The 15,425-nt window shown below is 37.7% G+C and overlaps 1 protein-coding gene across 7 annotated transcripts in view; it reads left to right on the forward strand.

Moving 5' to 3' along the window:
- GALK2 (galactokinase 2) overlaps window positions 1-15,425 on the forward strand; it is a 174,862-nt gene that overhangs the window by 32,425 nt on the left and 127,012 nt on the right. For all 7 annotated transcript variants that reach the window (XR_003120261.1, XM_025390821.1, XM_025390818.1 and 4 more), the window contains exon 2: window positions 11,491-11,579. Coding sequence is in view for 4 of the 7 variants with exons in the window: in XM_025390818.1 (XP_025246603.1) it covers window positions 11,491-11,579 (89 nt within the window). In the remaining 3 variants the exon portion in view is untranslated. The remainder of the gene's footprint in view (window positions 1-11,490; window positions 11,580-15,425) is intronic.

Here is a 15,425-nt window from a genome sequence, read left to right on the forward strand (position 1 = left end):
ACTATTTGCTTTTTTTCTATATATAAATACCTATGATAAAGTTTAATTTATAAATTAGGCATAGCAAGAGATTAACAATAATAACTAAAAATAAAATAGAACAATTTTAACAGTATACCAACAACACTACTCATAGGCTTTGGAGTCATTGTTAAGTAAAATTATGGTTACTTGAACACAAGCACTGCAATATAGAGACAATACAGATGCCAAGCTGGTAATGAGATGACTACCAAGTGACTAGTGGGTGCGTAGCATATATAGTGTGGATATGCTGGACAAAGGGAAGACTCATGTCCTGGGCAGGACAGAATGGGACAGTGTGAGATTTTATCATGCTACTCAGAATGGTGTGCAATTTAAAACTTAGGAATTGTTTATTTCTGTATTTTTCCATTTAATATTTTCAAACCATGGTTGACAGCAGATAACTGAAGTCATAGAAAATAAAACCACAAATAAGGGTGGACTGCTATATTTTTTCCTGTTCTAAGACCCAATCTAGGATGTATACTATACTTACTTGTTGCCTCTTTAATTTTTTTTTTTGTTTGTTTGTTTTTTTTTTGAGATGGAGTCTTGCTCTGTCACCCAGGCTGGAGTGCAGTGGCGCAATCTTGGCTCACTGCAAGCTCCATTTCCTGGGTTCACGCCATTCTCCTGCCTCAGCCTCCCAAGGAGCTGGGACTACAGGCGCCCACCACCACGTCCGGCTAATTTTTTTTTGTAGTTTTCGTGGAGATGGGGTTTCACTGTGTTAGCTAGGATGGTCTTGATCTCCTGACCCTGTGATCCACCCGCCTCGGCCTCCCAAAGTGCTGGGATTACAGGCATGAGCCGCCGCTCCCGGCCTAATCTTTTTTATTGTGGAACACTTCCTCAGCCTTTCTATGTGTTTTATGAGCAGCTGTTTTACAGAATATTCCTCAGTTTGAGTTTTAGGGAAAATTGTGAAAAACTTCGAAATGGACCAAAAGATTATCAGGTATCTTCAAAGGAAAACTAGAAGTTGTCTAGTATACCTTTCAAGTTATCTGATTCCTATGTGGGTTCTGAGGCTTTCATTGTATTCATGGATTCATGGTATTTTACAACTCTGTAGGTCATATAAAACTGTTAGCAATGCAAATTATGTATTATTTTCCATAGGAATTGCAAATCCTGTCTGGTGGAATGCAATTGATTGCCCCCTGGCTGTTAATGTTTTCCAGTTTTTTTGTATACATTTCTCTTTTTTTTCCCTCTAATATCACATTTGTTATGTTATAAAAGAGGGAAATGTGATTATCACTGATATTTTAATGCATGTTTTTTTAAAATTATACTTTAAGTTCTAGGGTACATGTGCGCAATGTGCAGGTTTGTTTCATATATATACATGTGCCATGTTGGTGTGCTGCACCCATTAACTGGTCATTTACATTAGGTATATCTCCTAGTGCTATCCCTCTCCCTTCCCTCCACCCCACAACAGGCCCTGGTATGTGATGTTCCCCTTCTTGTGTCCATGTGTTCTCATTGTTCAATTCCCACCTATGAGTGATAACATGTGGTGTTTGGTTTTTTGTCCTTGCGATAGTTTGCTGAAAATGATGGTTTCCAGCTGCATCCATGTCCCTACAAAGGACATGAACTCATCCTTTTTTATGGCTGCATAGTATTCCATGGTGTATATGTGCCACATTTTCTTAATCCAGTCTATCATTGATCGACATTTGAGTTGGTTCCAAGTCTTTGCTATTGTGAATAGTGCTGCAGTAAACATACATGTGCATGTGTCTTTATAGCAGCATGACTTATAATCCTTTGGGATATACCCAGTAATGCGATGGCTGGGTCAAATGGTATTTTTAATTCTAGATCCTTAAGGAATCGCCACACTGTCTTCCACAGTGGTTGAACTAGTTTACAGTCCCACCAACAGTGTAAAAGTGTTCCTATTTCTCCACATCCTCTCCAGCACCTGTTGTTTCCTGACTTTTTAATGATTGCCATTCTAACTTGTGTGAGATGGTATTTCATTGTGGTTTTGATTTGCATTTCTCTGACGGCCAGTGATGATGAGCATTTTTTCATCTGTCTGTTGGCTGCATAAATGTCTTCTTTTGAGAAGTTCTGTTCATATCCTTCGCCCACTTTTTGATGGGGTTGTTTTTTTCTTGCAAATTTGTTTGAGTTCTTAGTGGGTTCTGGATATTAGCCCTTTGTCAGATGAGTAGATTGCAAAAATTTTCTCCCATTCTGTAGGTTGCCTGTTCACTCTGATGGTAGTTTCCTTTGCTGTGCAGGAGCTCTTTAATTTAATTAGATCCCATTTGTCAATTTTGGCTTTTGTTGCCATTGCTTTTGGTGTTTTAGACATGAAGTTCTTGCCCATGCCTATGTCCTGAATGGTATTGCCTAGGTTTTCTTCTAGGGTTTTGATGGTTTTAGGTCTAACATTTAAGTCTTTAATCCATCTTGAATTAATCTTTGTATAACGTGTAAGGAAGGGATCCAGTTTCAGCTTTCTACATATGGCTAGCCAGTTTTCTCAGTACCATTTATTAAATGGGGAATCCTTTCCCCATTTCTTGTTTTTGTCATGTTTGTCAAAGATCAGATGGTTGTAGATGTGTGGTATTATTTCTGAGGGCTCTGTTCTGTTCCATTGGTCTATATCTCTGTTTTGGTACCAGTACCATGCTATTTTGGTTACTGTAGCCTTGTAGTATAGTTTGAAGTCAGGTAGGGTGATGCCTCCAGCTTTATTCTACTTGCTTAGGATTGCCTGGGCAATGCGGGCTCTTTTTTGGTTCCATATGAACTTTAAGGTAGTTTTTTCCAATTCTGTGAAGAAAGTCATTGGTAGCTTGATGGGATGGCATTGAATCTATAAATTACCTTGGGCAATATGGCCATTTTCATGATATTGATTCTTCCTATCCATGAGCATGGAATGTTCTTCCATTCGTTTGTGTCCTCTTTTATTTCTTTGAGCAGTGGTTTGTAGTTCTCCTTGAAGAGGTCCTTCACATCCCTTGTAAGTTGGATTCCTAGGTATTTTATTCTCTTTGAAGCAATTGTGAATGGGAGTTCACTCATGATTTGGCTGTCTGTTATTGGTGTATAAGAATGCTTGTGATTTTTGCACATTCATTTTGTATTCTGAGACGTTGCTAAAGTTGCTTATCGGCTTAAGGAGATTTTGGGCTGAGATGATGGAGTTTTCTAAATATACAATCATGTCATCTGCAAACAGGGACAATTTGACTTCCTCTTTTCCTAATTGAATACCCTTTATTTCTTTCTCCTGCCTGATCGCCCTGGCCAGAACTTCCAACACTATGTTGAATAGGAGTGGTGAGAGAGGGCATCCCTGTCTTGTGCCAGTTTTCAAAGGGAATGCTTCCAGTTTTTGCCCATTCAGAATGATATTGGCTGTGGGTTTCTCATAAATAGCTGTTATTTTTTGAGATACGTCCCAGCAATACCTAATTTATTGAGAGTTTTTAGCATGAAGGGCTGTTGAATTTTGTCAAAGGCCTTTTCAGCATCTATGGAGATAATCATGTGGTTTTTGTCTTTGGTTTTGTTTATATGCTGGATTACGTTTATTGATTTGCGTATGCTGAACCAGCCTTGCATCCCAGGGATGAAGCCCACTTGATCATGGTGGATAAGTTTTTGATGTGCTACTGGATTCCGTTTGCCAGTATTTCATTGAGGATTTTTGCATCAATGTTCGTCAAGGATATTGGTCTAAAATTCTTTTTTTCTTGTGTCTCTGCCAGGCTTTGGTATCAGGATGATGCTGGCCTCATAAAATGAGTTAGGGAGGATTCCCTCTTTTTCCATTGAATGGAATAGTTTCAGAAGTAATGGTACTAGCTCCTCTTTGTACCTCTGATAGAATTTGACTGTGAGTCCGTCTGGTCCTGGATTTTTTTTGTTTGGTAGGCTTTTAATTATTGCCTCAATTTCAGATCCTGTTATTGGTCTATTCAGGGATTCAACTTCTTCCTGGTTTAGTCTTGAGAGGGTGTATGTGTCCAGGAATTTATCCATTTCTTCTAGATTTTCTAGTTTATTTGCATATAGGTGTTTATAGTATTTTCTGATGGTAGTTTGCATTTCTGTGGGATCGGTGGTGGTATCCCCTTTATCATGTTTTATTGCATCCATTTGATTCTTCTCTCTTTTCTTCTTTATTAGTCTTGCTAGCAGTCTATCAATTTTGTTGATCTTTTTGAAAAACCAGCTCCTAGATTCATTGGTTTTTTTGAAGGGTTTTTTGTGTCTCTATCTCCTTCAGTTCTGCTCTGATCTTAGTTATTTCTTGCCTTCTGCTAGCTTTTGAATTTGTTTGCTCTTGCTTCTCTAGTTCTTTTAATTGTGATCTTAGGGTGTCAATTTTAGATCTTTCCTGCTTTCTCTTGTGGTCATTTAGTGCTATAAATGTCCCTCTACACACTGCTTTAAATGTGTCCCAGAGATTCTGGTATGTTGTGTCTTTGTTCTCATTGGTTTCAAAGAGCATCTTTATTTCTGCCTTCATTTTGTTATGTACCCAGTAGTCATTCAGGAGCAGGTTGTTCAGTTTCCATGTAGTTGTGTGGTTTTGAGTGTCAGAATCCTGAGTTCTAGTTTGATTGCACTGTGATCTGAGAGACAGTTTGTTATAATTTCTGTTCTTTTTTTTTTTTTTTTTTTTTGAGACAGAGTCTGACTCTGTTGCCCAGGCTGGAGTGCAGTGGCTGGATCTCAGCTCACTGCAAGCTCTGCCTCCCGGGTTCACGCCATTCTCCTGCCTCAGCCTCCCGAGTAGCTGGGACTACAGGCGCCCGCCACCTTGCCCCGCTAGTTTTTTGTATTTTTTAGTAGAGACGGGATTTCACCGTGTTAGCCAGGATGGTCTCGATCTCCTGACCTCATGATCCGCCCGTCTCGGCCTCCCAAAGTGCTGGGATTACAGGCTTGAGCCACCGCGCCCTTCCAATTTCTGTTCTTTTAGATTTGCAGAGGAGTGCTTTACTTCCAACTGTGTGGTCAATTTTGGAATAAGTGCGATGTGGTGCTGAGAGGAATGTATATTGTGTTGATTTGGGGTGGAAAGTTCTGTAGATGTCTATTAGGTTGGCTTGGTGCAGAGTTGAGTTCAATTCCTAAATATCCTTGTTAACTTTCTGTCTCATTGATCTGTCTAATGTTGACAGTGGGGTGTTAAAGTCTCCCATTATTATTTTGTGGAAGTCTAAGTCTCTTTGTAGATCTCTAAGGACTTGCTTTATGAATCTGGGTGCCTCTGTATTGGGTGCAAATGTATTTAGGATAGTTAGCTCTTCTTGTTGAATTGATCCATCCCTTTACCATTATGTAATGGCCTTCTTTGTGTGTTTTGATCTTTGTTGGTTTAAAGTCTGTTTTATCAGAGACTAGGATTGCAACCCCTGCCATTTTTTGTTTTCCATTTGCTTGGTAGATCTTCCTCCATCCCTTTATTTTGAGCCTATGTGTGTCTCTGCATGTGAGATGGGTCTCCTGAGTACAGCAAACTGATGGGTCTTAACTCTTTATCCAGTTTGCCAGTCTGTGTCTTTTAATTGGGGCAGTTAGCCCAGTTACAATTAAGGTTAATATTGTTATGTGTGAATTTGATCCTGTCATTATGATGTTAGCTGGTTATTTTGCTTGTTAGTTGATGCAGTTTCTTCCTAGCATTGATGGTCTTTACAATTTGGCATGTTTTTGCAGTGGCTGGTACCGGTTGTTCCTTTCCATGTTTTGTGCTTCCTCCCAGAGCTCTTGTAGGGCAGGCCTGGTGGTGACAAAATCTCTCAGCATTTGCTTGTCTGTAAAGGATTTTATTTCTCCTTCACTTATGAAACTTAGGTTGGCTGGATATGAAATTCTGGGCTGAAAATTCTTTTCTTTAAGAATGTTGAATATTGGCCCCCCCTCTTCTGGCTTGTAGAGTTTCTGCCGAGATCTGCTGTTAGTCTGATGGGCTTCCCTTTGTGGGTAACCCGACCTTTCTCTCTGGCTGCCCTTAACGTATTTTCTTCATTTCAACTTTGGTGAATATGACAATTATGTGTCTTGGAGTTGCTCTTCTTGAGGAGTATCGTTGTGGTGTTCTCTGTATTTCCTGAATTTGAATGTTGGCCTGCCTTGCTAGGTTAGGGAAGTTCTCCTGGATAATATCCTGCAGAGTGTTTTCCAACTTAGTTTCATTCTCCCCATCACTTTCAGGTACACCAATCAGACGTAGATTTGGTCTTTTCACATAGTCCCATATTTCTTGGAGACTTTCTTTGTTTCTTTTCACTCCTTTTTCTCTAAACTTCTCTTCTTGCGTCATTTCATCTTCAGTTCTGATACCCTTTGTTTCAGCTGATCGAATTGGCCACTGAAGCTTGTGCATTCTTCGCATAGTTCTCAGGCCATGGTTCTCAGCTCCATCAGGAGCTGGAGTCTCTCTGAATCTACTGTGATTTTGGGGCTGTCCAATTCATGAATTGTTCATTGCTCAGTTAAACCCCTTTAAATTTAACTAGAATGAAGTTTTTATTTTAACAGTTTAAAGACCTTGTTATGTGTGAATTTGATCCACACATAAATTTTGTTAACTTTTTCCCTAAAAACCCAGGCTTTGAATTTATTAACTTAGGTCTGCTGTTTTCTACTCCCCATATCATTACTTTCTGTTCTTATCTTTTTTGTGTCATTCTTTTTGTTTATTTTCTAGCCTATGGAGATGAGAATTTATTATCATTTTTTCATTTTTACTGCTGAAGTGTTTAGAACTATGGAGTTTTCTGACTGCTTTAAATGTATCCCATATATTTTTAATGAGTAGAGCTTTTGATGTTATTTTTAGATTCTTTCACTTTATTTCCCCTTTCACCCAAGAGTTGTTTAAAAGACACTTAAGAAATTTGCAGGTAGGAGGACGTTTTGTCATTTTTCTTGTTAATAATTTCTAGTTCTGTTGCATTGAGTGTTGTTTGTATTATTTCTACTTTATGGAATTTACTAATGTTTCATTGTAACCAAATATATGATCAGTATTTGTGAATGTTCCATGTACTCTTGAGAAGTTGTATTGCCTATTATGAGGGTACAATGTTTGATATATGTATATATCCATAAAATTTACTTTATCAAGTTTATTGAGCCTTTTCTATGTGATTTGGCCTCCTTAATGTACTAAGGTGTCTTATAATCTCTTATTGCTAATGTATTTCTACCTGTATTTCCTTAAATTACCTTGTAGTTTCGCCTTATACAAGTGATTACTGTTTCATTTGGGATATTTCTTAACTGCCATATCTTCATTTTGATTTGTGGCTCTCAACATTAAGAAATATCCTTCTCGTAGGCTGAGACAGGAGGATCACGGGAAGCCAGAAGTTTGAGACCATCCTAGGCAACATAGTGAGACTATGCCTCTACAAAAAATTAAAAAATATTTTAACTAGGCATGACAGCATGACTCTGTAGTTCTGCTGAGGCTGAGACTGCAGGATTGTCTGAGCCCAGGAGTTCTAGGCTGCAGTGAGCCATGATCATGCCACTGCCCATTGCACTTTAGCCTGGGCAACAGAGTGAGACCCTATCTCTCTCTCTCTAAAGAAAGGTATCCTTCTATGTACATTTAGTGCGTAAGCTTAAATTCTACAATTTTGATCAGGATTACTACTTGTTTTCTTATTGTTTTCATTTGCCTATAATATCTTTGGCCATTTCTTGATATTTAGTCTTTCAGAATCACCTTGTTTTAGTTATGTGTCTAGTATACAGCATAATACATTCAGTCCTGTTTTAGGAGCAAAATTGCAAATCTTTTTGTTTTACTAGTTGAGGCTCATTCACATTTATTAATGTGATTAATATGTTTGATTTCAGTTGTTGTACTATTTTATACAGGTTGAATATCCCTTGTCCAAAATGCTTGAGACTAGAAGTTTTTCAGATTTCAGATTTATTGGATTTTGGAATATTTACATATACATAATGAGATATCTTGGAGATAGCACCCAAATGTAAATATGAAATTTATTTGTTTCATATACGTCTTATTCATATAGCATGAAAGTAGTTTTATACAATATTTAAAATAATTTTATTCATGAAACAGTTTGTGTTAAATACTTAGGTGTGGAATTTTCCACTTATGATGTCGTGGCTGTGCTTAAAAAGCTTCAAAGTTTGGAATGATTTGGATTTTGAAATTTTGAATTAGGGATGCTCAACCTGTAATTGTATGCTATGGTACATTTTATGTTTTTCCTATCTACCAGATATTTTTCTCTTCTCCTTTATTTTTGAAATTTGTATGGTATTTAGGAAGATTTATATTTTTGTTTTATTGGTTACCTTTGTACTTATATTTTTAAAACACCCTTAGAAAACAGGGGACTATTTTCTTATTTAACTTCTACTATCTTCTTCGTCAGTTTTTAATTTTTTTCCAGTGGTGGTTGTTGAAAAGCACCAATTTTATGTCATTCTATCTCAAATCCAAACAAATAACCTCAGTTGCTTCAACAAACTTCTCTATAAAATAGAAGAAGCTGGGCAGAGAGCACCAAGATTTGTCAGTAGCATCATTAAAATTACCCAGCGCACTAACATTGCTTCCTATCCTGACACAAACACACCTACCATCTTTCATTGCTTATGATGTATTCTTATTCACCTGCTACAGAGTGGAAATGATATTGAACCCAGGAACTAAGATATAATCATAACTACCATTTATTAAACACATACTTCATGCCAGTGCTGGACTGGACACTGTTCCAAATGATCTTATTAATCTTCCCAACAAATCTATGGGATACGTATTTCTATCCAGTTTAAAGGTGAATTAGATTAATGAATTTCATCATGTGTAGAGGAGAGTTTTAAGCCCAGGTCTACCTGACTGTACAGGACCTGTTCTTTCTATGCTTTTGTTTCTTTAATAATATCCTTGTATATGTCTGTACTATAATTTTAAAAAAATCATTGCTTTGTCAGTTTTTTTTTTTTGTATCTTTTAACTTTTACCTCTTGCCTATTTAGTAATCAATGAGCTTATTCTACTTTCCTCTTTTTCTTTCCCACACCTCCTGTTTTTTAATAGGTGGACTTTTTCTTTCTGGTAGTGGTTTTAGATTAATTTTAGTTTTGGTGGCTCCCTTCTTTTCTCTTTATTTTACTCAATTTTCCCTCCCTCCCCCTCTCTCCCTCCCTCCCTCCCTTCCTTCCTCCCTCCCTCCCTCTCTTTCATTCTTTCCTTTTTTTTTTTTTTTTTTTTTTTTTCAAAGACAAGGTCTCATGTTGCCCAGGCTAGAGTGCAGTGGCTACTTGCAGACAGGATCTTGCCATTGATCAGTGCAGCAGTTTTGACCTGCTCCATTTCCCTCCTATGTCGGTTTACTGCTCCTTAGGCAACCTGGTAATCCCTTGGCCCCCACAGGTCACCATATTGAAGCCCAACTTAGTGCAGACACCTGGACGGCGTAGTGCACCGCAGCCCAGAACTTCTAGGCTCAAGCGATCCTTCTGGCTTAGCCTCCAGAGTAGCTGGAACTACAGGCACACCCAGGGTGCCTGGCTTTTTGCTCAATTTTTGTTTCTAGTAGTTCACTGTGGTCTTCTTTTCTCTCTTCTTTTTTCCCCCTATTATAGCTAACTTGAAGTTTGGCATTTTTGTCTTCTAGTTATACTGAAGACAGAGTTTTTGTATACTTTTATTTGTTCTTGTTTTCTTTTTTGAGGATATATAGAGAAACTCAGATTTAGGCAGCCACGTCTACCAGGTAGTTCAGTAAATGTATTTTGAGTCATTATGTTAGAGATTCTGTTATTGTCTCCCTGCTGCGATCTTTTGTTCTCTTCCACAGCCTCTGCTGAAGGAGTAAGCACAAGTGATCATTTTTGTAACTAAAGCAAGTGACCTTATTTGTACTAAATGACCTCACCTTTTGGCCACAGATGTCTAGACCTGTATGGATACAGGACCTAAACTCTGCCAAGCTGATTATATCTTTCGAGAATTTGAACGAAAGGACACAGAAATGTAATCAGTTAGTATAGGACACTGGAGCTGTTAAGTCTTGTATAGTCAAGGCCACAGTGCCATGAAAACTGAAGATATGGAGGAGCAGAAACTAAGAGGTTCACAGAGGCAGGTGGAATGCAAAAAGTACTGAGCAGAGAGAAATTATAATGGTGTCTTTGGAGCAATAAGAGAATGAGGCAGGAAGAGAGCCAAAGAAACTGATATAAACAGTTTCTGATGACTATTCAATTCCCAAGAGATAAGCTTGAATAACTTCCAACAATATTCCACATATTTTTATATTATTATATTAAATTTTCTTGAGTTTTTTTGGGTGTGGGTCTCTGTTTCTTAATTAATTAATATCCTGAATATATTAGGCTTTAATAAATGTTTATTATCCCGGTGTTAGTACCCAGATACAATATGATGTGAGACTACAAATAATGAGGGCTATTCACAGAATTGACTTGAGATAATTTGAGAGTATCGAGTTATTAAATATATTACAAGAATTTTGGGTCTGGAAGGGACCTATGAGGAATATCTAGTTCAAATTCTCAAATTTTAGAGAAGAGAGGCCAGGAGAAAATGATTTGCCAAACTTCGACATTGAATTAGAGATCTCATTAGAATTAGAACTGTGGTTTCCTGATGTCCAGTCTAGTTTTTATTTTACTACATGTTCTGAGTTAGACAGTATAACCCCCCAAATTCATATCTACTTGAAACTGCAGAATGTGACCTTATTTGGACTAGCATCTTCGCAAATGTAATCAATTAAGATGAGGTCATACTCAATTAGAGTGGATGGACTTTAATCCAATATGACTGGTGTCCTTACAAGAAGGAAAAACAGAGAGAATGCCATGTGGTGACACAGCAGAGTTAAGAGTGATGAAGCTGAAAGCCAAGGAATACCAAGGATTGATGGCTGCTACCAGAAGATAGAAAGAGGCAGGGAAGAAAGGATTCTCCTCTACAGCTTTCAGAGGTACTACTGACCTCTGACTTTAGACTTCTGGCTGCAGACTTGTGATTATAAATCTCTGTTGTGTTAAGTCATCCAGTTTATAGTTCTTTGTTATGACAGCCTTAGGAAACTAAATATACTACCACATGGTGCACCTTTTAATATAAGAGATTCTGCCCTGAATGTCACCAAAAAAGTATACAGAAACTAGATTCTTCAAAAGGGAAGGAAGTAGCTTTTTCTGTTTGGTATATCAATCTTAACTTTTAAATTCTTCAGTGTACTTAGCTATACTTTTGTGCCATTTAGAGATTACAGTATTGTTCATTTGGGATTTTCAAGGAAGTATGTCACTAGGAAATTTTGCTTTTATTTTTTTAAGGAATAATGAGTAGTGGCAGGCATATGGAGTGAGTGTGTGTGTGTGTGTGTATGTTATGGATTTTCTGTTATATGATAATCTGAAATATTGTACTTTTATTTTCAGGTTACTGAAGCTAAAGGAGATGTTTAACTCCAAGTTTGGATCTATTCCCAAGTTTTATGTTCGAGCACCAGGAAGAGTCAACATAATAGGTATTTCAAAAGTTCTTTCTCTTAATTTTTTTCTTCATCCTTTGGTAAGATCTAAATTTTTAAAAATATATTTTTCTTAATTTTTCCCAAAATAGAATATTTCACATATATCTACTAATAGTAAGATGTGTCTTTGCATAAGGAGCACACTTTACTTTTATCTTTCCCAATCCATGTTATTAGTATTGTTCATTCATTTTTTAAATGTATAAATTTGTTGAAACCAAGTTGTTAATATTGTTTTCATAAAAAGTGAAAATATTTTTCTAGGCCACAGGTTAAAATTTTAAACTGTGGTAAGTAGTTTTGATGGTTTTATATTTACTCACTGGGTTAGAGAGGCACAGGGAAACCTTACAATTCCTTGCTACTAAAAGTATGGTCCAGATTTTGCAGGTCTTCTAGATGAATTTATCTTTTCCTTTGTTTATCCTATGAAGTACTTTGAATTTTACTGCCTTTTAGTGGTAAATAACACAGCCTTTCAACATTTTGTTTACTATCATTTTATCAATGTCCATGTATATAATAATTGACATAGTTGTACTTAGACTCCATACCATTTTTATCTTCTTTCATTTAATATATCATAAATATTTCTATGTATCTATTTCCATTTTCTGCGGGCATAACAGAATTCCACAGATGGGGTAATTTATCAACAATGCAAGTTTATTTGGCTCATGATTCTGGAAGCAGAGAAGTTCAAGATCATGGTACTGGCATCTGGCGAGGGCCTACTTACTGCGTTATTCTCTTTTCTTTTTATTTTTTCTGAGACAGAGTTTTGCTCTTATTGCCTAGGCTGGTGTGCAATGGTGCAATCTCGGCTCACTGCAACGTCCGCCTCCCGGGTTCAAGTGATTCTCCTGCCTCAGCCTCCCGAGTGGCTGGGATTACAGGCATGTGCCACCATGCCTGGATAATTTTTTGTATTTTTAGTAGAGATGGGGTTTCTCCATGTTGGTCAGGCTGGTCTCGAACTCCCGACCTCAGGTTATTTGCCCGCCTCGGCCTCACAAAGTGCTGGGATTATAGGCATGAGCTACCGTGCCTGGTCTTCTTATTGAGTTATTGTATGGTGGAAGGGTAGGAAGGCATGAGATCATGCAAGATATAGAAAGGATGTGTGCTGAATTTCATCCTTTGATCAGGAACACACTCCTGAGGTCACTAACCCGCTCCGGAGATAGTGGCATCAATCTGTTACTAAGGGGAGAGCTCTCATGATCTAATCACCTCTTAAAGGTCCCACGTCTTAATATTGTCACAATGGCAATTAAATTTCAGTGTGAGTTTTGGAGGAGACATTCAAACCACAGCACTGTGGTTCTGTGTAGTGCTCGTAGTTATTTTAATGACTTCATGATAGCTTACTAAATTAATGTAATTTATTTAACAACTTTCTCTCATTGTAGCTAAAGCTATTTCCAGGTTTTGTTTTTGTTTTTACTATTATAGCAGGTAATTTCATAAAAGGATACCTTAGGTTCATTTTATCATTTTATTATTTCCAATGAGTATTACTTTTTTGGTTTGTTTGTTTTCAAGGATGGAAACTAGATATAGTAGAATAGAGGATGTATTCCCTTTCATAAGATTTAGTAAGTTGCTCATTTTCCACAAAAAGGTACTGAGCTTACAACTACAGACTTGTGAAGGTCCCTGACTTAATGATGGCTCAACTTATGATTTTTTTGACCTTTTTTGTTTTTTTTTTTTGAGATAGAGTTTTGATGTGTCACCCAGGCTGCAGTACAGTGGCTCCATCTTGGCTCACTGCGACCTCTGCCTCCCGGGTTCAAGTGGTTCTCCTGCCTCAGCCTCCCAAGTAGCTGGAATATAGGTGTGCACCACCATACCTTATTAATTTTTGTATTTTTAGTAGAGACGGGATCTTATCATGTTGGCCATACTGATCTTGAACTCCTGACCTCAAGCGATCCACCTGCCTTGGCCTCCCAAAGTGCTGAGATTACAGGCGTGAGCCTCCACACCTGGCCTCTTGTGTCTGCTAACTGACCTCTCCCTACCTGCCCTTCCTGTCCTCCCTACATGTTATCCTTCCCAGCCTCTAGTAACCACTATTTTACCTTCTATTTTTATGAGATCAACTCTTTTAGCTTCCATATATGAGTGAGAACATGAGGTATGTGTCTTTCTGTGCCTGACTTATTTCACTTAACGTAATGTCCTCTAAGCTCATCCGTGTTGCTGTGAATAACAGGATTTCACTCTTTTAGGTGGCTGAATAGTATTCCATTGCATACATTCACCACATTTTAAAAATTGATTCATCTGTTAATGGACATTTGTGTTGATTCCGTATCTTGACTATTGTGAATAGTGGTGCAATAAACAAGAGAGCCACATATCTCTTTGACATACTGATGTCCTTTCCTTTGAATATATACCTAGTAATGGTATTGCTGGATCATATGGTGGTTCTATTTTTAGTTTTTTGAGGAGCGTTCATACTGTTTTCCATATGGCTATACTATACTATACTTTCCCATCAATAGTGTAGAAGAGTTCTCATTTCTCTGCATTCTCTCTAGCGCTTATTATTTTTTGTCTTTTTAATAATAGTCATCCTAACTGAAGTGAGATAATATCTCCTGGTGGTTTTGATTTGCATTTTCCTGATTATTAGTGATGCTGAGCATTTTTCTATGATTGTAAGTCATTTTTATGTCTTTTTTTTGAGAAATGTGTATTTAGATCATTTGTCAATTTTTATTTTATTTTATTTTATTTATTTAATTAATTTATTTATTTTGAGACAGAGTCTCTCTCTGTTGCCCAGGCTGGAGTGCAGTGGCACGATCTGGGCTCACTGCAATCTCCACCTCCTGGGTTCGAGCAATTCTCCTGCCTCAGCCTCCTGAGTAGCTGGGACTACAGGCACGTGCCACCATGCCCAGCTAGTTTTTGTAGTGTTAGTAGAGACGGAGTTTCACTGTGTTGGCCAGGATGTTCTCGAACTCCTGACCTCAGATGATCTGCCCACCTTGGTCTCCCAAAGTGCTGGGATTATAGGCGTGAGCTACCACACCCAGACCATTTGCCAATTTTTAAATTGGAATATTTGTTTTACTACTGTTAAGTTTTTTATATATTCTGGAGGTAAATTCCTTGTTGGAAAAATATTTTATCCCTTTCAATAGGTTGTCTCTTCACTCTATTGGCAGGTTTCCTTTGCTATGCGGAACCTTTTTAGTTTGATATAATTTCATTTGTCTATTTTTGTTTCTTTGTCTGGCTTTTATAGTCTTATTCATAAAATCTTTGCCCAGACCAATGTCTTAAAGTGTTTCCTTTATATTTTCTTCTAGTAGTTTCATAGTTTCAGTTATGATGTTTAAGTCTTTAATCCATTTAAAATTGATTTTTATAAATGGTGAGATATTGGGGCCTATTTTTATTCTTTTGCATATGGATATCTAGTTTTTCCATCATCCATTTATTAAACAGATTGTCCTTTTCCCAATGAATGAAGGTAACTTTGTTGAAAATCAGTTGGCCTTGGCCAGGGTTGGTGGCTCACGCTTGTAATCCCAGCACTTTAGGAAGCCAAGGCGGGTGGATCACTTGAGGTTAGAAGTTTGAGAGCAGCCTGGCCAACATGATGAAACCTCGTCTCTACTAAAAATATAAAAATTAGCTGGGTGTGGTGGCACACACCTGTAATCCCAGCTACGCAGGGGCCTGAGGCATGAGAATCTCTTAAACCTGGGAGGCAGATGCTGCAGTGAGCCGAGATCAAACTGCTGCACTCCAGCAGGATCCTGTCTCAAATAAAATAAAATGGAAGGGAAGGGAAGGGAAGGGGAGGGCAGGGGAGGG

This window comes from Theropithecus gelada, chromosome 7a (genome assembly GCF_003255815.1).
Source record: "Theropithecus gelada isolate Dixy chromosome 7a, Tgel_1.0, whole genome shotgun sequence".
Lineage (NCBI taxonomy): Eukaryota > Metazoa > Chordata > Mammalia > Primates > Cercopithecidae > Theropithecus > Theropithecus gelada.